At 38.6% G+C, this 23690-nt stretch overlaps 1 protein-coding gene and 1 long non-coding RNA gene across 10 annotated transcripts in view; one reads left to right on the forward strand and one right to left on the reverse strand.

Annotated features, from left to right (window-relative positions):
• CDH18 (cadherin 18) overlaps positions 1–23690 on the forward strand; it is a 557694-nt gene that overhangs the window by 487101 nt on the left and 46903 nt on the right. For 7 of the 8 annotated variants that reach the window (XM_038175177.2, XM_038175183.2, XM_072035016.1 and 4 more), the window contains 2 exons: positions 4036–4223; positions 11738–11991. In XM_038175177.2, the coding sequence (XP_038031105.1) occupies positions 4036–4223; positions 11738–11991 (442 nt within the window). The remainder of the gene's footprint in view (positions 1–4035; positions 4224–11737; positions 11992–23690) is intronic. The other variant, XM_038175184.2, reaches the window with a different exon arrangement.
• Positions 5832–13270, reverse strand: LOC140001952 (uncharacterized). Of its 2 annotated transcripts, XR_011807786.1 has the most exons (4): positions 12089–13270; positions 11798–11972; positions 8174–8233; positions 5832–7570 (listed from the first exon to the last, which is right to left on the reverse strand). It is a non-coding gene; the product is annotated as an uncharacterized lncRNA (long non-coding RNA). The 2 variants fall into 2 exon arrangements; XR_011807785.1 differs by having other exon boundaries at positions 5832–8233.

The following is a 23690-nucleotide window of genomic DNA, read 5'->3' on the forward strand; positions in this document are numbered from 1 at the left end:
AACAAATAAAAAAACCTCCACCACCACCAACAGAGCAACAAACCTAACAAGTACATCAGATATTTACTTATTTCTCTATTAATTCAGTATTATGCTAGTCCTCCTTTCCTTTGTAAGGTAATTCTTTCTGTTCCAGAGAGCATTATAATCTAGAAAAGTAATTCAAATTTATCAACAAAACATATTAAGAAATACAGGGAATAACATGCTTGTTGAGTTGTTTTATATACTGACATATTTCATTTTTTGGAGAGATTCAGACAGAGAAATTGCTTTTCTGAGAGTAAAGCAGCACTATATGTTACCTGTAGGCTAACTGAAATGGAAAGTAAATCATTCTACAAATCAATAAGTTGTTTTCCTACTGTAATAATAGATAAGCCATATCATTTATTGAAAGAAATATGAAGATCACTTACATGAATTTAAACAATGCTTCTGTTAGCATAGATTAAAGCCTTGTGAAGTGGTATTACTAGCCTGTACAGTACATTAACTGTAAAAGAGTATTAATTTACTCATTTCATGAGCCAAGTGAATGCATCCAAGTGAATGCTTATATAGAAACTGAGAATTGAATCAACCTCTACAGAATCTTAATCCATAAGTCACTGAGCAGCCCCTCTAAGACAATGTAGAGCATCTCCAAGACTTTTAAAGTCCTGCTTTACAACAGCTGCTGGGAGACTGTGATTCTGGGGGTGTGGGAACAGTCTGTTCAACTCTGACAGATTTTATGAAACAGTTTTGGTACAGAGTGGTACATGATCCTTAGCACTTATAAATCCCCAACAGGTTTTAGGGGATGAGACAGGCTCATAGCCTGTGATAAAGAATCATGAATTCATAGTATACCTATCCCACAATCCTTTTGTTTTTAATGCCCTTTTAAACAGTTTGTTAATGCCCAAAGAAGCATTAATTTGAGCCTTTAGTTGGTTCCTCTACTTTTCAGAAATAAAGTTTACAACTATTTAGTGTTTAGCAAACACAAGTCCAATCTCTACATCTAGTGTAAGAAAATATCTATAATATATTTTATCTAACTTTCATGTTGCGGAATTTTATCTTCTTCTTTGTTTAAATTCTCATTTAAGACATTTCTGACCTCATGATCTAGCCATTTTAGTTTTCAACAATTTTCTTTGAATTGCATCCATTACAATTATTATTTATTTATTTATTGAAACATGTCAGTTCTTCAAATACTGACAGGTAAGTGATGAGTGATTCTAAATATTTATTTTGCTTGAATGTTTAGCATTTCAGAGTGTTTGAAGTTGATATCAGTAACATGATTTTCTGAAACAGATGGCTAACACTTGGGGTGTGATTATGAAGCAAAGTGTAGTGTCATGACGATATATTTAAGCTAGCTTGACAATTTGGAAGTCTCTAATTAGTTCACCCTATCATATGGGTTATAACACTTCCCATTCCTGAAGGGGCTTGGTTATGTAACATATTCCTTATGACCTCTGCATAATATAATCATTATGGCCTCACTCTTTTCCTTTTTAGAATGCATTAGTCAGAGCTAAAGTGTCAAAAGACCACATTTCACATTTATTTTAACAATAAGTAAATTCCGGAATTAATCTCATCCCATCATTATAACTTTATGTATGAAACAAAGCAACCATCAGTGTGAAAGTGTCAGTTGATATCATTTGTAAACATGAAGCATTGCAGCGGAATTCAAGGAAGTGCATTTATTTCAAAATTAGTAAAGATGGCTTTACATATACCAAAGATCTAACTATGCATTTTAATTGAATCAACTACTAAGCAACTTTCCTATTACATCAGACTTGGCATTTTCTTTCTTATATGGTAGATTTTATTTTTTATCTTGTTCTGTTGGATATTTCTTGTTTCCTTTGAGATTTCCTACCTGCTGCACGGTCACTTGTTTTTTCTTTTCAAAGTAAACCTCTCTTTCACAGAATCACAGAATCATCTAAGTTGGAGACCTCCAAGATCACTGAGTCCAACCTCTGGCCTAAACACTAACACTAACAAGTCCTCCAGTAAACCATATCGCTAAGCTCTACATCTAAATGTCTTTTAAAGACCTCCAGGGATGGTGACTCCACCACTTCCCTGGGCAGCCTATTCCAATGCCTAACAATCCTTTCAGTAAAGAAGTTCTTCCTAATATCAAACCTAAAACTCCCCTGGGCACGGCTTTTAGCCCATTCCCCCTCGTCCTGTCACCAGGCACGTGGGAGAATAGACCAACCCCCACCTCGCTACAGCCTCCTTTAAGATCTCCTCTTAGCCTCCTCTTTTCCAGACTGAACAGCTCCCTCAGGCACTCCTTGTAAGACTTACTCTCCAGGCCCCTCACCAGCTTCGTCGCCCTTCTCTGGACTCGCTCAAGCACCTCGATGCCTTTCTTGTAGAGAGGGGCCCAAAACTGAACACAGTACTCGAGGTGCGGCCTCACCAGAGCCAAGTACAGGGGGACTTTTTTTCTTTTTGGACAAATAATGTTTAGTGCATTCATGTATCCTTCTCACAATACTGTTCGTGTATTTGTATTATAGACTAGTTTTACAAAAACAATGGAAAACCTTAAATAGATTTAGGAACCACTGAACAAGGAATTAACAAATTATTAGTAAAATTGTCGATTCTCTATCAGGTGTCTGAAGTTAGTTTTATTTTATTGATACTATGCATTCCCTCTGCAATTGCAACTTATGTAGATTCATAAGTTTCTTCAATTCACTTGTCAAATAATGTGCTTTGTTTGTTTGTTTGTTTCTGCCATTATGTGTTCAGTCTCAGAATTCCTCTTAAATCTTGCCTTTCTCTTTCTGTATGCTTATCAAGGGTGTGTCCTCTATCGTGCCAGGTTGTTTAAACCCAGCAACCTGTAACAACATGTTATCTTTTATATGGAGCATATTCTGATCCACCCTCCTGCACTTCAGTGTTTCACTATTGCATTCACTATCACAGAATGCTTTAAGAAGAGAGAAGAAACTGTAGTTTCAGAAGATATATAGCAATTGATGTTTCTCTTTGTTTCTGTGTTGGAGTTTGGCCTGTGATATAAACTGTGATGTTATGCAGATTCTTAGGAGAGTCTTGAATGAGGGATGTTTGGAGTTCTTTTGGTATGTGTACACCATGTATGGTGCTGGTAGGTTTCTACACCAACATTACTGGAGAAAATGTCTTTGAGCTCTCTTACTGGCCTAGTTTCAGACAGAGTTAAATAATCAAGTTTGTTTGCTACTCTTTTCTCTTTGTAGCATCTTCCTATCCCCCAGGACATGTTGTACCTTTTAGGAGATTTTATCAAAAAGGAAACTGATAGTTAAGAAAATTATTAAAAATAAATCATTTTATGTTGATTAATCTAACAGGTTATAAAAACACTGAAAGGAGTTCACACCTTTTATGGTCACAGTTCTGTAGTTCATTTATATACACATTATATTAATTGTCCTTTACAATAGATACCAAGGAAAATATGTGTGTAAAGGGGGTTGTTCTGCAACAACACCACCACAAACAACAAAAGCAATAATGGCAAAATAATGATTAATTACTTTTTTAACTGACCAAATTTCAGAAAAACAAATAAGGAATATAACACAGAGATTTTCCAGTTCAAAAGTGTTTGTTTGCCTACTCTTTTGATGATAAGTTGCTGAAGATAAATATATTTTGCTTATAGAGAAGGTAAACTTTCTTAAATACTGGTGTGAAGTAAATTCCAGAGTTAATTTCTGTGTTATATGATAAGCAGCAAAAAGGGCTGTGAAAACCTAAGTCCTGCATTAGGTAATTTGGATTTTGAATGAAAGCATCTAATGGAAGATGCAGTTTCCTTTTGGATTCTCTTGGGAGTATAAATATGTTCATAGGTTTGATTATTTGTCAGGTTTCCATATGAAGTAATGTCCCATTTTCATAGACATGTATTAGCACATAAAGGTTCTGTACTTTAGTTTGGCTAGAAAATGTCCAAGCTGGTTTTTTTTTGTTTGTTTGTTTGTTTTTTGTCCCCTTCCCCCTCAGAACATTATCAACTTTATGTTCCTGAATCAGCTCAAGTTGGATCAGCAGTTGGCAAAATTAAGGCAAATGATGCAGACACTGGCTCAAATGCAGACATGAAGTACACAATTATAAATGGTGATGGTGCTGGAGTGTTCTCCATATCCACTGACAAAGAAACACGGGAAGGAATTCTTTCTCTGAAGAAGGTAAGCAATAGACATTGAAAGTTCCCAATGTAGATCATTAAAAATGTTATGATGAATGCTGTAATATTTGTCTTACTGTGTAAACCTATTGAAGTTTCTCCACACACTGGTTCCTGAGATGCTTTAAAACTTTGCAGAGAAGGCAGAGAGAAAACCAAAAAAAGACAGAAACATATCTTTTGTGCTTTTTTCAATGGTCATATCTAATATTTATAATAAACTAAACCTTACTGAATTGTTTATTAAAAGGTTTTCTTTTCTTTTTCTGATATTTTACTCACTCAATTTCTTTGAAAGAACTGAAATTTGGCTGAAAGTTATACTGTTGTTCTTGAATGAACAACAGAAAATATAGAAAGTAGAAAATTTACCTGTGGGAACGAATGTGTAGAGTTAGGTTTTCATAGACTTTAATTCCTTGAATTTCTTGCCAGCTGTCATCTACAGGGTCAGATATCATGCACTGTATAATACGAACACTAACATACTTACAAAGACTCAAAACTTAACTTGGTTGAGCCATTACACAGTTACTACAGTTACCATTTATATGAATTCCCTACATTTATACCAGTCTATTTAAACTACTAATTATAAAGTGTTGCCATTTAAGTTCATTCTTAACTGAATTCCATACACAAATCTAATTCCACAGACAATTTTGTCTGTCTATTAATTCTTCTGAAATGAGTTCATAGCAAATGTTTCTTGAAAAAATCTGTCAACTTATGCTAATATTCTATGGATAGATTAAAATTTACTTTTATAATAACCCAGGGAGTTGGGTTAGTATATTTAAGCAATATTTTTTTTTTTTCAAAACCTTTCCAACAAAAGGAGAAATCCTTTATTGGTTTGCTTTTGCATGAACTAACAAACATCAATTAGTAATTTCCACATGGCTTTATTGTTACTGACTTTTTAGGCATCAGTCTTGCTTTAAGAAATGACGTGTGCTTTAAAAAATGATTTAAGTGAATTTGCATTCATGTTTAGTTAATATGTATCCTGCACCTGACTAGGAGGAATGAAAACCAGAATTGCTGAAAGAGGGAATGTGAGACAAGAGAATGCAAACAAAAACATAATAAAGAATGTGTTTGTTTTGTTTTTTTTTGTGTGTGTGTGTGTGTGTGTGTGTGTGTGTGTTTTTTTTTTCCACCTGAATAAATATGTATGCATGGAAAGCTTTATTTAAAACTTTAAAACAGATTTTGTTTTTAAAAAGGAAATGTGATTTTCATAATTTATAATGATTTAAAAAGTCATTCCTATCTCCCCAGTATCATTAAAAACTTTAATTCTATGTATTTCATAAAGGTGGGTTAATATCCCCCTTTTCCAACCATGTAAAAATAAACTCTGTCTTTTCTCTGCCAGTGAAGTTACTTCCTGGTGGCTTTGATGGAGGCAATGCCATAATCTCTTATTGTTTCCTCAAAATGAGCATTATTTTCTGTTTAAACGTTCACCATGACTACTGTTCGTTAAATACAATGTACACTTATATTAAGAACATGAAGAGGAAAGGAAGAATTGTCAACAAAACAAAGAAGTCCATACATCAAATGTATAAAATCACATTTATTAGTGTTCTTGGCAGACAAAATGGCTTGAGATAAATTTTTACTGTGTTTGAAATATGACAGCATATTAAACATATTTTGCCTGTTCTTATACATGCACACAACAGTCATTTGAGTCACTTTCCCATCAAGACAAGAAGGGGTAAATTTTTCTTAGCTGATGTGATATTTCAGATTAACAGAAATGCAGCACTTAGAAATACATAAACTGGTGTGGAATACCTCCTTTCTTAACTCACAGAAATTATACTATCCTCTTGTACAGTACAGTACAGAAAGGTGATCTCATTTTTAAATTATTTTTACACAGATTTGTACACAGTTTAATAACTATTATTTATGTCGTGTGCTGCAATTGCTTTTCATTTAGATTGTTTTTGAAGTTGAATGAGTTTAATAGCCTACCCAAAAATAAATAATTTACATTAAGAACAGAGTTGGTTTTGTTTCATACATCAAATGTCAACACCTTCAACAACAGTAGAACAGAAAGGTTTGTTCTCTTTCTATTACTTCTTTGGAAGAATGCATGGTAGGCACATCAGAAAAGTCAGAAGTAGCTGTTATTGTGTCTGAATATCTGAAGTCTTTCTGAAGACTATCAGAAGCCTTTTTAAAGCTTCTCTTTTTGACGTTCTTATACAAAAATCAAACTTCTTAGTGCATCCATGCTAGGCTGATTAACATACCTTCAAAGTCTACAAATTGAAGGTACATTTCTATTTTCAATGTAAGCTGACCACAAACTCCCTGTACTTTCCGTCTTTCTTTCTTTCTGCCTTTTGAAGCCACCCTTTCATTTGTAAAGATCCTTCTACACAGGGTAGATTACAAACTACCATGCAGGATTTCCTCTTTGCCTAATTCAGTTCCTTGTTTGATTGGGAGACTAGAGGAAAAGTGAACAAAATACCACAGTGAAAGCCATAACTTCCCTGGATTCTTCAGACAATGACTGGTCAGCATGTTGCTCCATGTTGTGACTTCAGGGAAGTATTCTAGAACTTTACTGATGTCAAATCTTCAAATATATTTCAATTCCTAGGAAAAATGGACTGAACAATCTGTGTCTCTTCCATTTTGTATAATGAGGCTGCAAATGTTCGGGTAACAGCTATTCACTTCTCATGAAATTCTCCTATTCCTCATTGGAGTCTGATATTATAAATGGAAATTGCAGTACAATGAATAGCAGTTCTTTCCAGTTAGTCCTATAGTCTAGTTTACTCAAGCTACATTTAGTATTTTCAGTTGTGCATGAAAATCAGAGTAACTGTTGGATACGTACAGAAGATATGCAGGTAATAGTCATGGAAAGATACTGTTCTTTGGGAAAATAAGGAACATGAACAACAATTCTGTCTAGGCCTATCTGAAATCTAAATGTTCTGTTTTCTTTCCAAGAAAGAGTTTATGATCTTCAGCTTTGTTACAATTTTAAGTAAATACATAAATTATTATTTAGATTTCTCTATAAGAGTGGTGCCTCTGTATAGTTCCGAGTGGTGCTATAAGAGTATAGCTATACCTATAAGAGATAGGTGACTGAAACTCAATGCTGCTGTGAGTTAAATGGAGGAGGTTTTACATGTGTGAATGTCTTTACAAGTCATATTTGAGTATTTATTTCTTCTGAAAAGAGCAAGGGTTCAGAACGGACATAGCCACATCTTTCACTTTGGTTATTTGGAGATAAATCAGTCCTTTCGTGAGGAGTGCTTCACAAAAGTCCTTTTTCTGATGGGGTGGTTGAAATAATTCCTTTGTAAATTCAAATTATTTTGTATTATCATTTTTATGTTAAAACGCTTACCAAATTACACTAGCTTAGGTATTTTAAAATGAGTTTATGATTAATAGATCAAAAAAGAAAACAAACAAACAAAACAACAACAACAACAACAAAACTGCTACTGCTAAAGAGCTCACGTTTCCTGAAATAATAGATGAGTCTGTTAGCAAGTTTCTTAGCATAGCATTAGACAGGTTGTAAATGGGGGCCCAAATTGTTCTTCAAATGTAAAATAAATGTCAGTTTTAATACATAAACAATGTTTTAAGCAGAAGCCCAGAAAAATACGGTTCTGTAAATACAAGTTGCAACCAGATTTCAAATCTTGAATATTTTATCAGATATAAAATGAAAGAGAATACTCTCTTTCATTCAGAACAACAGGACTTGTGAGTTGTTCTATGTAGAATATCACATCTGACTTGCTTTGCTTGAAAATTTCTTTACTTATCCTCAGGAGAGAGGCAAAATAAAAAATAACACTAACTGTGATCCCCAGTAATAATAATCTGTAGCACAGTATGTGCAGCTTCTCTCCAAAATATCTGAAAATAATGTTGTTGGTTTTTTACCTCTGGGTATCACTGTACAGGAGAGTAAGCTCTTTTTCTTCTATGTCCCAGTATCTGCTTCTTTAGTTTGGAGAGGTTATGGGAAGAAAAGGAAAAAAAAAATGGCCTTAGGCTCTTTGAAATATCTTTTTTTTTTTTTTTTTTTCTTCTGATTATCTGAATGGATTATTCTTTCATTTCTAGACAAACATATATTTATACATTGGTTAAATACAGTTGAATAACTACACAACTGAAAACAACTCTTCAGAGTCTGTGTTATGCTTCATGTGTTTTCTAAGAAATTAATCTTCCTAAACAATCAATCCAATTGTCATCAGTATAAATTTAAGTTCATTTTCCAAAAAGCTATCGTATTTAAAATTTCCCATCCTATTTTAAACTTGTTTAATCTTAGAATATATATGCTGCAGATCAGTGTAAATTGTTATTAAGCATTTGCCCTGTTCATAGCAGAAATACTACATAAATAAACGAATGACATCTTAACTTATAGAATTACATAGAATATATAGTTGTATAGAATATATAGAACTGTATTTATTAAGCATATTTTTGTGTGAATTGATTTAATAGGAGTAGTATTTTTAACTTGGATTACACAGTAATAAATTTATCGGGTAATGGTAAATTTCCATGCCTTTAATATTTTTCATGTATATATTCAAGAAAGGAAGACAGAGAAAGAGGAAAAAAAAAGTCTCAGGCTTAGTAGTGTTAAGAGAATTAATTAGTTTTCCTTCATTGCACAAAGGAGGATTTAATGAAATATATAGCATATGTAAATCCTGACCAACTGTATTGCTTATACATCATCAGTCAAATTTACTGTACATTTTATTTACAAAGTATGCACTGACATTAACAAATCACACATTTAGTACTTCATATTTCTTGCCTTAAGTACTACTTTTCCACTCTTGGAGTGATAGCAAATATGAGATTAGCCTTGGTTGAAGGCTTGAACACTTGTCTTGAGTTTTGTTTAGTCAGGCAGCTAGATCCACACAGAACAATGTTAATTTTAATGAAATTCTGTCATACCAGAATCTCTGCCTGTGGGGATTCCAGTGGTGAATCATGATCTTGTGTGACATTTGAAATTTGAAAATTCTTATAGTGTTATGGCTATGTTCTGAGACTGTTGGAAACTTACTGGTAGTATATATCTGTAAAAAATACCTGTTTTGCTAGCATAGTAATAAATATTAACCTATGTATCCTTGTATCCTTTATATCCTTTCTGGCTGAAGCCAGAAATTTGTAACCCAGAAATTTTTATTGAGGTGTTTATTATTATGTATGAGTACTTTTCCTCAAAATAGTGCCTTTAAAGTGTAGCAATGTGAAAATTTTAAATCTATTCTATCACTTCCTGGAATGGCATATTTTTTGTGAAACTGATGAAAGATCAGTCAGCTGGTTTTGTATCCTCTCAAGTCTAATTGCTTCCCAGAAATTTTCTGAACTTTATGTACGTGCAGTCAGATACAGTAAAAAAAATAATAATAAAATACAACAGGGATTCTTCTTGCTACTTCTGTACAGAAAACCGTGGTCCAAATTTATGAACTTGGCTTCATTTTATGAAAAACCTACTCTGTCAGGCTTTTGTCCTGTTGGCCTTGTCCTAATCGCTGCAATCAGTCCCTACCATCAGTATAGTACAATTCTGGACTGAGGGACTGGCTCTACATGTAAAGTGTACATCCTGAGATTGCAGAAGCATTCTGAACAGATAGTTCTTCATTTATACATTTATCATTCCGTGGGCGAAAAAAAAAAAAAAAGCTGGTCTTTCAGTCTATCAGGCTATATGTGTTTGACAACACATTGTATAATACCGCCTTTGTCATTGATTATTAGTTTTCAAATCAGTTTTAAGGTATTTAATTTATCTAATGGAACTGGTATTTTTTATAGCCATTTCCTCAAGAAGTGCTAATACAGTATATGGGAAAAGTAACTTCCCACGAAAAAGTCTCATTACACTGTCTATGAAAGGTATAATATTTTTTAATGACAAAGAAGAAAGCAACCCAAAATAGTTGTGGTCCTGTAAATGTGGCCTACAGAAAAAAATAATAATAATAAAAAAATTGATTACTTATGTATCTGCTGATGCAACCTTTTAAGTTAAATATCCTTTCAGTCACTTCTACTACATAACTATCTGACATTGAAAGAGTTGAGAGTTGCGTGTTTTGTCTTTTTGTCATATCTTGAATAAGACAGTATAATAGCATCCTAGCATACAGTTAAAATAGCACATCAAGACAGTAAATTAGCACACAATCGGACTTCTTTCCCATTCTGTTCTGTGAGCTCAGGATGGTTCTAACTACAGTAAGAGCTTGCAGAACTTACTGTTTCACACAAAAAGTTAAGGCTACTGACCAGTTTATGCTCCTGATTTTAATTGTAATTTCGATGTCAGAATCAGAAGGGTCATAGTAACAAATTCATGGCCATAAAACTTAAATTTAAGAGGATGCAACTATGAATTTAGTTTTCATGGACTGCAAGGCAATCATTTTTTGCTTAGGGAGCCTGAATCATTACAGAGAAGGAAGACAGGTAGAAAACAAGGGAGATAAAATTTTCACATGTGTAAATAGGGAGATAGAAATGGAACTTCTAAGAAAGGAAGTGTCCATGCTGTGTGATACAAGAGCCAGACCATCTTCTACCTAGTAGAGAGGATAGGATTGCTAGTAGGAATCTATTTCTTTTAATAACAGGGTAAGGCTAAAGTGGCAATGATACTTCTGGTGGATGGCACAGCTGGGATTTTGCTTTCTATTGGGTTTTATTTGGAGATTCAGAGAAGAATGTCATCCATAGAAGGCATATCCTGAGCTACAGACTTTCTTCCCATTTGTGACTGTATAACCCATATGCAGTGAGGCAGTACATAGTAAGACATGCTGAAGATTTGTCTCCCTTGTTGTGGCTGGTAAAAAGTTTAGAAGAAAATGGTCTAGACTATAGGCATGCATCATGCATATGACTCTTTTTAGAAAAACACCCATATAGGCTATCCTTACATGTTTAAATTTCTGTCTTGTTTGATAAATGAGTGTTTTCATGCAGGGAGTTGCCTTTTTCAGTTGGGGATTTAAGAGAATAGATGCCCAAAAAAATTTATCATCCTTATCACTGTCTATTAAATGTGTTAATTCAAGGTATTAATTTAATTTGGGACATGTTAGTCTACAACTTTTTAAATATTTAGCGATGACCAATAAAATTTGAAGAATGATAAAATTTAGAGATTACATTATCACAGGAGAAGAATCTGTCTTTCAGTTTCAACCCAGAGTTCTTCCAAAAGTGGCACCTTGCCTACAGTTCTTTTGGAGAAAAAAAAAAAAAAAAAGAATCATCTTACTCTTTCTACTTAAAATGTATGCCAGTGACTACCAGAATATCACAGTAACCTGAAGAAATGTAGTTTGCTACCAAATTAAAATGAAAAGATATAGTTAGCTACCAGGCTAAACTGAAGCATGGAATGGTAATGATAAATGATAAATAATGATAAATCTTTTTTTCTGCCAACAGCCACTCAACTATGAAAAAAAGAAATCCTATACACTTAATATAGAAGGAGCAAATACTCACCTTGATTTCCGCTTTTCACACTTGGGACCATTCAAAGATGCAACAATGCTGAAGATCATAGTTGGAGATGTAGATGAACCTCCACTCTTCACTATGCCTTCGTATGTCATGGATGTTTATGAAAATGCGAAGATCGGGACTGCAGTTGGCACAGTAACTGCACAAGATCCTGACGCTGCCAACAGTTTAGTGAGGTATAGTAAGTGCAAGTTATACTGGATTTAATTGAATTCCACCAGCTGAATGTTCAATGAGATCTAGGATGTATGAAATGAGTTTTTGGCCACTTACCGAGGCGATCGGCTCCGGGGCAGACGCAATCTGCAGCGGAGCAGGGGATTGGGCCAGGCAAGGCTAAATTTTCTGGCATCGAGCCTTCTTGAGGGAGCCGCCAGGACCCGGCAGCCCTCGTGAGGGAGGCTGACAAGGTGCAGGCGGAGCCAGCAGTGCCCCCTCCCCAGCCGTTCAAAAGCTGCCCCTAGGGAGCGCGGCGACCAGGGCGGGCAAACAGGGCGTGGCACGTCAGAAGGGAGTGGCGCAGCAGGGCGAGCAGGCAGGGCAGAACGCTCTCCCCCAGCCATACGAACACCTCCTTAACGACAGCCTCCCGTTAGCTAGGCTGCAATGGTCTCCACCAGGCACGGTGCGCTCTCCAGGAAGACGGTGCACACCCAGACCGACTGCCCGTTCAAAAATGCAGCAGTTCAGGTCACCGGATGCAGGGAGTGCCTGAGCCTGTTGCTGCGGGATGTGCGAGCGGGAGATAGACTGGTGGAGCAACTCCCTGCAGGGCCTCAAGGAGAGATACCGGGGTGAGAAACCCGAAATGGGGGTGGACCCCCTGCCCTGTCGCCGTCGGGCAGAGGGAGTTGAGGAGGAATGGAGACAGGTCCCTGCTCGACATCGCAGGCGATGCCCTCCCCTTCCAGTCTCACTTTCCCAGGTGCCCTTATGCAACAGGTTTGAGGCCCTGGAGCTTGAGGGACCGGTAGCTGAGGAAGAGGTGGAGAGCCTACCCAGGAGGATGCCTAGGGCAAGGAAGTCGACTCCACGCCTCAGGACTGCCTCCACCAGGACAGAAAGAAGGGTGATTGTTGTGGGTGACTCCCTTCTCAGGGGAACAGAGGGCCCTATTTGTCGGCCTGACCCTACCCGTAGGGAAGTCTGCTGCCTCCCTGGGGCCAGGGTCAGGGACGTTGCCAGGAGGCTTCCCAACCTGGTTCGCCCCTCTGACTATTCTCCTCTTTTGATAGTCCAGGCGGGCAGTGACAATATTGAAGAGAGAAGCCTCAAGGCTATCAAACGAGACTTTAGGGGGCTGGGACAGTTAGTGGAGGGAGCGGGAGTACAGGTGGTGTTTTCGTCCATCCCTACGGTGGCAGGGAGGGGTACAAAGAGGACACGGAAAGCCCACCTGATAAACACGTGGCTCAGGGGCTGGTGCCAGCACAGAAATCTTGTTTTTTTTTTTGACCATGGGGCACTTTACTCGGCACTTGGCCTGATGGCCGCAGACGGGTCCCTGTCTTTTAGGGGAAAACGGATCCTGGGCCAGGAGCTGGTGGGGCTCATTGAGAGGTCTTTAAACTAGGTGAGATGGGGGATGGAGCTGAAACAAGGCTTGTTAGAGCTTGCCAGGGGGAACAATGGCAAGGCCAGGGGTTAAGGCAATGGCCCAGCTGAAGTGCATCTAAACCAATGCACACAGCATGGGTAACAAACAGGAGGAGCTGGAAGCCATCGTGCAGCAGGCAGGCTACGACTTGGTTGCCATCAGAGAGATGTGGTGGGACCACTCTCATGACTGGAGTGCTGCAATGACTGGCTATAGGCTCTTCAGAAGGGACAGGCAGCACAGAAGGGGTGGTGGTGTGGCTCTCTATATTAGAGAATCTCTTGATGTTGTGGAACTCGAGGCTGGGAATGACAAGGTCGAGTCCCTTTGGGTTAGGATCAGTGGGAAGGCCAACAAGGCTAGCGTCCTGGTCGGGGTCTGTTATAGACCGCCGAACCAGGATGAGGAGACGGATGAGGAGACGGATGAGGAGTTCTAGAGACAGCTGACAGAAGTTGTGAAATCGTCGGTGCTTGTTCTCGTGGGGGACTTCAACTTCCCTGACATATCCTGGAAGCACAACACAGCCCAGAGAAAGCAGTCTGGGAGGTTTCTGGAGAGCGTGGAAGATAGCTTCCTGACGGAGCTGGTTAGTGAGCCTACCAGGGGTGGTGCCCCGCTAGACCTTCTCTTCACAAATAGAGAAGGACTGGTGGGAGATGTGGTGGTCGGGAGCTGTCTTGGGCAGAGTGACCACGAAATGGTGGAGTTCTCTATTCTTGGCGAGGCCAGGAAGGGGACCAGTAAAACCGCTGTATTGGACTTCTGGAGGGCTGACTTTGTGCTGCTTGGGCCACTGGTTGGTAGAATCCCTTGGGAAGTGGTTCTGAAGGGCAGAGGAGTCCAGGAAGGCTGGGTGCTCTTCAAGAAGGAAATCTTAATGGCACAGGAGCGGTCTTTCCCCACGTGCCCAAAGACGAGCCAGCGTGAAAGAAGGCTGGCCTGGCTCAAAAGAGAGTTGCAGCTTGAGTTTAGGAGAAAAAAGAGGGTTTATAATCTTTGGAAAAGAGGGCGCGCCACTGAGGAGGACTATAAGGATGTTACGAGGCTGTGCAGGGACAAAATTAGAAAGGCTAAAGCTCATCTGGAGCTCAATCTGGCTACTGCCGTTAAAGAGAACAAAAAATCTTTTTACAAATACATCAACGCAAAACGGAGGACTAAGGAGAATCTCCATCCTTTATGGGATGCGAGGGGAAACCTTATTACAAAAGATGAGGAAAGGGTAGAGGTGCTTAATGCCTTCCTTGCCTCAGTCTTTAGTGGCAATACCGGTTATTCTCTGGATACCCAGTACCCTGAGCTGGCGGAAGGCTATGGGGAGCAGAATGTGACCCTCACTATCCACGAAGAAATGGTTGGCGACCTGCTATGGCACTTGGATGTGCACAAGTCGATGGGGCCGGATAGGATCCACTCGAGGGTACTGAGAGAACTGGCGGAGGAGCTGGCCAGGAGTCCTGGCTATCAGGGGAGGTCCCAGTTGACTGGCGGCTAGAAAACGTGACGCCCATGTACAAGATGGGCCAGAGGGCAGACCCGGGGAACTATGGGCCTGTCAGTTTGACCCCAGTGCCAGGTAAGCGCATGGAGCAGATTATCTTGAGAGTCATCACGTGGCACTTGCAGGGAAAGCAGGCAATCAGGCCCAGTCTGCATGGGTTTATGAAAGGCAGGTCCTGCTTGACGAACCTGATCTCCTTCTATGACCAAGTGACACACTGGGTGGATGAGGGAAAGGCTGTGGATGTGGTCTGCCTTGACTTCAGCAAGGCTTTTGCAACCGTCTCCCACAGCATTCTCCTCAAGAAACTGGCTGCTCGTGGCTTGGACTGGCGCACACTTCGTTGGGTTAGAAACTGGCTGGATAGCTGGGCCCAAAGAGTCGTGGTAAATGGAGTCAAATCCAGTTGGAGGCCAGTCACTAGTGGCGTTCCCCAGGGCTCGGTGCTGGGGCCAGTCCTCTTTAATATCTTCATCGATGATCTGGACGAGGGCATTGAGTGCACCCTCAGTAAGTTTGCAGATGACACCAAGTTAGGTGCGTGTGTCGATCTGCTCGAGGGTAGGAAGGCTCTGCAGGAGGATCTGGATAGGCTGCACCGATGGGCTGAGGTCAACTGCATGAAGTTCAACAAGGCCAAGTGCCGGGTCCTGCACCTGGGGCGCAATAACCCCAAGCAGAGCTACAGGCTGGGAGATGAGTGGTTGGAGAGCTGCCAGGCAGAGAAGGACCTGGGAGTGATGGTGGACAGTCGGCTGAATATGAGCCAGCAGTGTGCTCAGGTGGCCAAGAAGGCCAACGGCATCCTGGCTTGTATCAGAAACAGTGTGGCCAGCAGGGTTAGGGAGGTGATCGTCCCCCTGTACTCGGCTCTGGTGAGGCCGCACCTCAAGTACTGTGTTCAGTTTTGGGCCCCTCGCTACAAGAAGGACATGGAGGTGCTTGAGCAGGTCCAGAGAAGGGCGACGAAGCTGGTGAGGGGCCTGGAGAGCAAGTCCTACGAGGAGCAGCTGAGGGAGCTGGGCTTGTTCAGCCTGGAGAAGAGGAGGCTCAGGGGCGACCTTATCGCTCTCTACAGATACCTTAAAGGAGGCTGTAGAGAGGTGGGTGTTGGCCTGTTCTCCCACGTGCCTGGTGACAGGACGAGGGGGAATGGGCTTAAGTTGCGCCAGGGGAGTTTTAGGTTGGATGTTAGGAAGAACTTCTTTACCGAAAGGGTTGTTAGACATTGGAACAGGCTGCCCAGGGAGGTGGTGGAGTCACCATCCCTGGAGGTCTTTAAAAGACGTTTAGATATAGAGCTTAGGGATATGGTTTAGTGGGGACTGTTAGCGCTAGGTCAGAGGTTGGTCTCGATGATCTTGAGGTCTCTTCCAACCTAGAAATTCTGTGATTCTGTGAAATGATGTCTTTTAGTACATTCAAGAGAAAAAGAGGTTGGAATAGTGGTGTAATCAGCGTGTGGGGATTAGATTTAATAATATAATCTCAACCTTTCATTGGTTTGCACTGAAGTTGTCATTTAGCCATCAGTCTCAGCAAAGGTCTGTGTGTACTTCATCCTTTAGCAGCACCTCTCCAAACAACCCACTGAACGAGGATGGTATATGTTATCACATCTTGTAAAATGATGCACTTCAGTGGCCTGCTGCCAGTCAGCATTGTACTACTAGTTGTAAATCAATTCTGAATCATAATGCTGTTTTCCCCCTGTCCTTCATGCACTATCCTGCTGGCCCTTTGCACACTTCCCTCTCTGCAGATATGTCAGGTGCTTGTGCAAGAAAGGAACTGTTTTAGGTACTCCTTTCCTCACAGTGATGCAATATAATTATTGAAAAATTTTATTTGTGTAGGAAGTCATTTTTTAATATGTTTCATTTTTATTAGGGTAATTAATGAAAAGAATAATGCACCACACTGATGTTGCTAAGGGTATGTCATGCTAACTCCAATTGCAAGGTCTAGGGCAAATAGAAGTGCTGAGAAGCAAGCTTTTAAAGCATCAGGTGCATCATTTGGAAACAAAACAAAACTGTAACATATTAGGAAGGAAGGATTTTGATATCTTTTTAATGAAATTTATTATTAAGAAAATAATCTCATTAAGGGGGAAAAAGAATGAAGAATTCTGTGTTGCTGCTTGGCTGAAATAGTTCATATAACAGCAGAACTGGCTTGGAAATAGGTCATGGTATGAACTAGAGAACTGAAATTAAACTGGAAATACCCCCCACAGCAAGCTTGAAAAAGTATGCCAAAAATATGCGTATGGATGTTAATCTAACTTCTTCTAAATTTAAGAGCATTTGGATTTAACCTTGACTGCCTTGGAACTAATATGGGAATTCATTAGCAGTTTAGAAGAAGGTTTTCAGTTACATGTTTTCAGCTGTAATAGGATCCAGTGACATTTTTTACTGGCTTTATTTGCAGGATAAGTAATTTTCTAAACTGACATTCAGTGTGAGAATTTTGTAGAACAATACACAACTATTAGTTTTGAAGGTGATACTGGATTTAAAATGTTTCAGGACAAAAATCTTTATGAATACATGCATGATGCTGTTCCTTTTTCTGACAAAATGGTATAGCCTTTGTGGAAATCATATGAGGATATATTTTGAAAACGGTATTTCTGAAGCTAATTGGGCATTTTTAGTCTCCCAACTGAGCTGAAATCTGCTGGGTATGTGTGATAGTCTTGGTAGGGTGAAACAGCTTTTGCAGAACAATGAAAGTATCGTTTTTTTATGGTTCTCTTGTGCTAATAGCCTAAGATTCAAAATGCTTAGTGTCAGACAATCAATATATACAATTTCTTAGTGGCAAGTTCTTGGCTTTGAAAAATTGATACTTTATTATTTATGTCCAAATTGTAACACAAATTAGAAAATGTCACTAAAAATAGCTGCCAAGTTCCTGTAGTTTTAATAATGCAATTCTGAAACAACAACTAACACTGTCAGACAGATTAGCAGTTGTGGTAATTTGGAAGTAGAAAGAACAAGTGCAGATTTGACTAGTTCCCCCATAATTCAGCACATCTATGGCCCTTATGAATTTTGTCAGTACAGTGTAAGACAATAATGGTGACAGAAAAGCTGCAGCAGTTTGTACAATGCCTGGGAAGGACAGAAATAGATTTTCTGGGTGTAACAGGCAATAATTTGGATGTAGGGGGACCAGAAAGAAAAATATTTCCAAACATTTTGCTTTTCTTCTTGGTCCTTTTTTTTTTTTTCCAAACAATAACCAACACTTGGGGCCATTATACTAGTTATCCATATTAGTCAAATAAATGAGGTGAAAAATTGCCCTTACCTTTGTCTGTCCTATTTTTTCCTCATTACCATTTATTTTTGTACCTTTCCTTCCATCTCTCTCTCTGTTCCATTGGGGAAAAAATGCTAGCAAAATATACTGATTCCTGGGTTTCTGAAAGGAATCAGCCTTCAGTTACATGTCAGGGGGGTTCTGCAAGGCCGTAGCAGCTCATACATCCATGACATATCACTGTATGTCACCAACCCTGGACCAAGCTGTCTGGCTGGTCTGAGTTGGTGCTCAGCTGGAGGCAGGGTGAAGGAGCAACTCGGAGGAGGTGTTTTCTATCAGAAGAGTGCCTGCAGTGTACTTATGTCTTTCTGTGCTGGTTTGCAAGAGTCTCCTTCACTTTTAAGTCACAGCCCTGATGAATTTGAAAGGTCATGTCTTTCCTTTATTTCTGCTTAATTCCAAACTCATTATGAAAAAACAAAGTGATTATAGAAATGAAAATAGGAAGATTTAATATGAGAAAGCACAAATCACATAATCTCCACAGAAGATGGCTATAGATAGGACTTGTATAGCTGAAATGCATGGAGTGTTTTCTCAACTGAGTGGCTTGGATGCATTTTCAAGTGCTGTGAATCTACAGGACAGCTAGGGAGCAACGATTTGCTTCACAGTTTTTCCTAATCCACTTCTGCATCCTTTCCACTTTATAAGGACGCTCATTGCTTATGTGTGAGACCGATAAAGCATTAGACACACACAGTTGCAACCATATCACTTCTTTATTGTCCAGCTGCTAGAAGAGATACGGTGCTGTGATTTATTCACTGTCCAATGAACTAACACTTTATTTTGGTGGACAGAACAATTCTTATAACTAGAATAATGTTGAGAGGAGTAGTTACAGTAATTAACAATGTTGAAGGGAAATCTTTTTAAAAACTAACTATTGAAGCTAAGCCCAAAAAATAAATAACAACCTGTCTCATTATCAGTTGTGAAGAGACTGAAGACTTTTTTTCTCCTTGTTTCCACACTGTGATTTCAACCCAGTAATTTTGGCTTGCTCCTGAACTGAGCAGTCTTCAGAGGGCACTGACTTGGTGCCAATACTTGTACTGCTGTTTAACTTTTTCAACCCCAGCAGAAGAGCCTCTGTAATAACAAATGTAGCTATTATTGGTTTCTTTTATTCAGACATAATTATCTGGTTGTCTGTTTGACAGACAACCAAGGATTTTTATTTTTATTTTTTGACAGACAACAAAAGGATTTTTCTTTTTAAGTGGATTTTTTTTTTTCTCATAAATAGAAATGCATTTTTAGGGAAACTTTTTAAAATGCTACGTCTTGAAATATAAGATTCTATTGAAATATGAAAAGTAAACTTAATCATAGACAATATAAAAAAGGCAATATAAAACCTCCATAATGCATTAATTTTAAGTATTTTTGAGTAGTTTGGAAAACAGTCATTTACTTATAAATTTGTCTTCTAAATCAGTGGAAAACATCCTAAATTGTACTTCTTCCACAGGGAACACTCACTCATTGAAACATTTATGAGAGTATAAACCCTTTTCATTGCATTTTGTCAAAGTACTGTACTTCCATGCAGAAATGTTTTGGATTTTGAAAAAAATCAGTTTTATATCTTACATAATATCTGACCAGCAAGTATGTGTTGAATGTTTCCAATCCATTTTAAAAAAATAGATAAAGACTAAATTCAATAATTATCATTTTATTTTATATATCATCAGTTTTAAATCTCTCCATACTTAGATATGATCTTTTTTTCTTCCTTTAACCATACACAGAAGACTTTTGTGGACACTAGGCGTGGAAAGAAATTTTAATTGGCAGGATGCATATGTGTATTGGGAACAGCCCTAGGCTGCTAATATGGCCTCAGGGCTGCAGTTGTGCCTGTTGAAACCCTGCCATCTTCCTATAGGTGATATTTAGGTGGTGAATGTCTAGCCACAACAAATGCTCACAATGTTCCTTGGAGCTTTCTGACTGCATCTGCTCTATTTTCAGTGGAAAGTTTTTCAGAAAAAATAAAATTGCTGATATTTCCCAAGACCCCTCCAAGTTAATGGGTCAAAAAAGACCAAAAGCATAGTTTGAAGACCCTGAAACTTCATATTAAATTCATATTAGTTTGATTAATATCAGGCTGATACTGTCTCATGAGCAACTGAAAGTCCTTCTTAACATTGCATCCTGGTAAGTGTAGTTTATGAGAAATAAGACATACTATTATGGAAGCACTGTATTAATATATTGCTGTATTAATTATATCTTGCTGTATTCATATATTGAAATTCAAATCATTTTCATGTTAGACCCTAGCCACTCTGTAGCCTACCTTGCTATAATGAATTCTATTAGCTGGAACAGAAATTGATTAGCTATAGGAAAATGAAGTAGTCCTAGTGACTTCCTGAAAAATTAACTTATTTCTTGTATGTACTCTTGACACCGTTGCATAAAAAAGCAGTAAAACACAGAGGAGGAAAACCAAACCAAAACAAACAAACAAACAAAAACATAAATGTGTACATGGTTTTCTTTTACTGGAAACAAGTTTTTTTACTTCCAGGAAAAGCAGAACCAGCCAACCAACAATGAAACAACAAAAACAAAGTAGGAAACAAAAACAACCCATGTAAATTCAGAAAAGCTCCCTCCTTCCCTCCTTCCCTCCTTCCCTCCATCAGACCAGTCATTTTGTGATAAGGTAGGAAAGAACAGAAGTACAGCCTCATCCCTGATTCTGGCTTCTCACTTTTCTAATGGTCCTGTGACATTGCCTCTTAATGGATGATGAATCATAGTGGCTACAATACATGTACTAAAGAGTATAAAATTTTGCTTTTCAGCTTCTTGGTATCTAGAAGCTATAATGAATTCAAAGTTGCTTTACCCTAGTTTGATTTAATTCGACAGCCTTTTCTTCCCTTCTTTCAGATAGAATATTGAGAAATTAATGAATGACAGGTACATAGGATTATAACAATGTGATGTAGGAAATTGTTCTTCAAATCCTGCAGCAAGCAAAGAAATTTATTTTAATTTTTGCTGTACTGATGGTAGAAGACAGACATAAGTTCAATACTATTTGTCACCAGACATTTAGAAAGTCTGTTCATTTTCAGGAAATGTTATTTTGCAAGTAATCACCAATGTCAATGAAAGAACATACCAACAGAGTTTAATGTATTCCACTTATTATTTCTTAAAACTGTAAAGAAATAAAGCAGAGGATTTTGTTTATATACTAATTTTTGATGCAAAGTTTGTATTTACAGGAGGCAGAATAAAACCTACAATTCTGATTCACCCATTCACACAAATTTTAATTATACAGATTCAGCCTATGAAGTGGAGGGAGGTGCTCTCTCAGCTGTGTGAGAGGGGGCTGGGGAGATTTAAAGTGAAAATTGCATTTTAAAAATTATTTTCCTCCTGTCATCTGAGATCAGTATTGGTTTCTATGCCAATCCCCCTCTACTGTCACTAGGAAGAGGCAATATGAATCATGTCCTGCTGGATAATATAAAAAGCACCTTCGCCTGGTTGCATTCACGTGTCTTACTTGTCATTTAGATGTTCTATAAATTAAATAAGGTCAGTTTCTTTTTATAAATCCTGTGCACAGGATGCTTTGTTAGTTGTACTTAGGGCAGCCTGCTGAGATCAGTGTCACTGTATAAAGAGACCATCCCTCCCTCGCATGCCTGAAGAAACATTTGCCTTGGATCCTGCCATCCCTGCACTTGTGGAGGCAAAGGCGGACATCTGTCCTCCTCTCTGCTCAGGCCCCCAAAGCGTCATGCTGCCATAACCCTGTGATCAACACCTACAAAGACACACTAATATCTTCCCAGGGTATGCGAATGCCTCACAGCTAGCAGAGGGGAGATATACCCTCCTCCGTCTCACTTCCTTTTTCATTTGTTTGTTTTCTGTATTCCTTCAGTATTATTCTTCCACAAGATCGTCTGTAATTCAAAATAGGAAAAGAACATCCTATTTTGAACAGCTGGAGTTAGAGCAGGTATTTTCTCCAATTTCTTCTCTGATTCTGTCTGTCTTCACGGAGAGCAACCATTTTAAAACATTTCCATTCAGCATTGAGGTGGGAGATCTGTTGCCGACTTTTTCCCTGAGGCCTCAAATTATTTTTGATTCTTGTCAAGCTATGTGTCCCAGACCTCCTACTTTCTCATGCAGTGGTGCTGTTGCCAAAAACAAATTCTCAAAACAAATTTGCCTACAAAAACGTCCGTCTCTCTGTGAAGGAACTGGTAAGTTGTTCTGACAGCTTTTCTCACTAGGAAGCAACCAGTTCAGGATGGTGGTCAAAATCTCCCAGCAGCCAGAACCACCTCCATCCCTTGCTTAAATCTGTGAGAAAAAAAATGAGAGAACATCCTTATACAGCGACTCTCAGAGCCTGATTTTTCATTCCAGGACATTTATGTTTCTATAACTTCCACTGACTTCAGAATGCCTACAGTATTTCATAAAATTCTTTTATGGTGTTAGTAGTTGGCCTTCATGTCTGAACAATCTCTGTGATGCAGTCTTTTGGTAGGGCCATTCACTTCCAATAGGTAGATATAAATCTATTGATCTTGTTTATATTCATTTTTGTCTTTAGCATGACATAATAATAATAATAATAATAATAATAATAATAATAATAATAATAATAATAATAATAATAATAATAATAATAATAATAATAATAATAATAATAATAATATGCCTGCAGAATACCATTATTTAGCTGGTAAACCTTTGGGAACAAAAAATAATTCTAATATAACATCAACTGCACTTTATTTCTTAGCAGCATTGGAACGTGAATGTTAATCTCTCTGAATAAAAATCAACTCTGATATAGCAGTTCTGCCATCAACACATCTACTAAAAATGCAGTTAGACAGTTGTAATCCTCTGAAGAGATTTGTAAAGTCAGGAAAAAAAGAAAAACCTTTATCTTGCTTTGACTTCTGAATTATGCCTCCGCGGGTGTGGGATGTTCTTAGCCTACATTTGCTGGCAGAGTTAGCTAGGAAAGATGATCAGTGGTTTTAGCACATGTAGACATTGTCAGCTAGAAAAATATGGGCATAGAGAAATATCTCATTTTTTTCAAATGAACAGCATTCCCAGTTTCCAGTGTCCAAGGTGAGCAGTGTGCCAGCAGTGTTCAGGGGATGGGAATGCGAGCAGGAGCAGGAAGCCAACTTCTGTATGAAATGCAAACCAGAAGTGGCTTTGCCTGGAAGCAGCAGTTTGCAGCTTGCAACTCCCCCGCGCCGCCTGGGATCTGCTACCTCACTTTCCTGGGATGAGGAAGGAAGGCTCTGCCACATCTACTGAGCACAGATTTTGGTACGAGAGGTGAGCTGGGAGTCCTGTACAGGAGATGACAAGGTACAGCTGATGGATGTCAGCTGGCAGCCAGTGCCAGGGAT

Source organism: Anas platyrhynchos, chromosome 2 (genome assembly GCF_047663525.1).
Source record: "Anas platyrhynchos isolate ZD024472 breed Pekin duck chromosome 2, IASCAAS_PekinDuck_T2T, whole genome shotgun sequence".
NCBI classification, from domain to species: domain Eukaryota; kingdom Metazoa; phylum Chordata; class Aves; order Anseriformes; family Anatidae; genus Anas; species Anas platyrhynchos.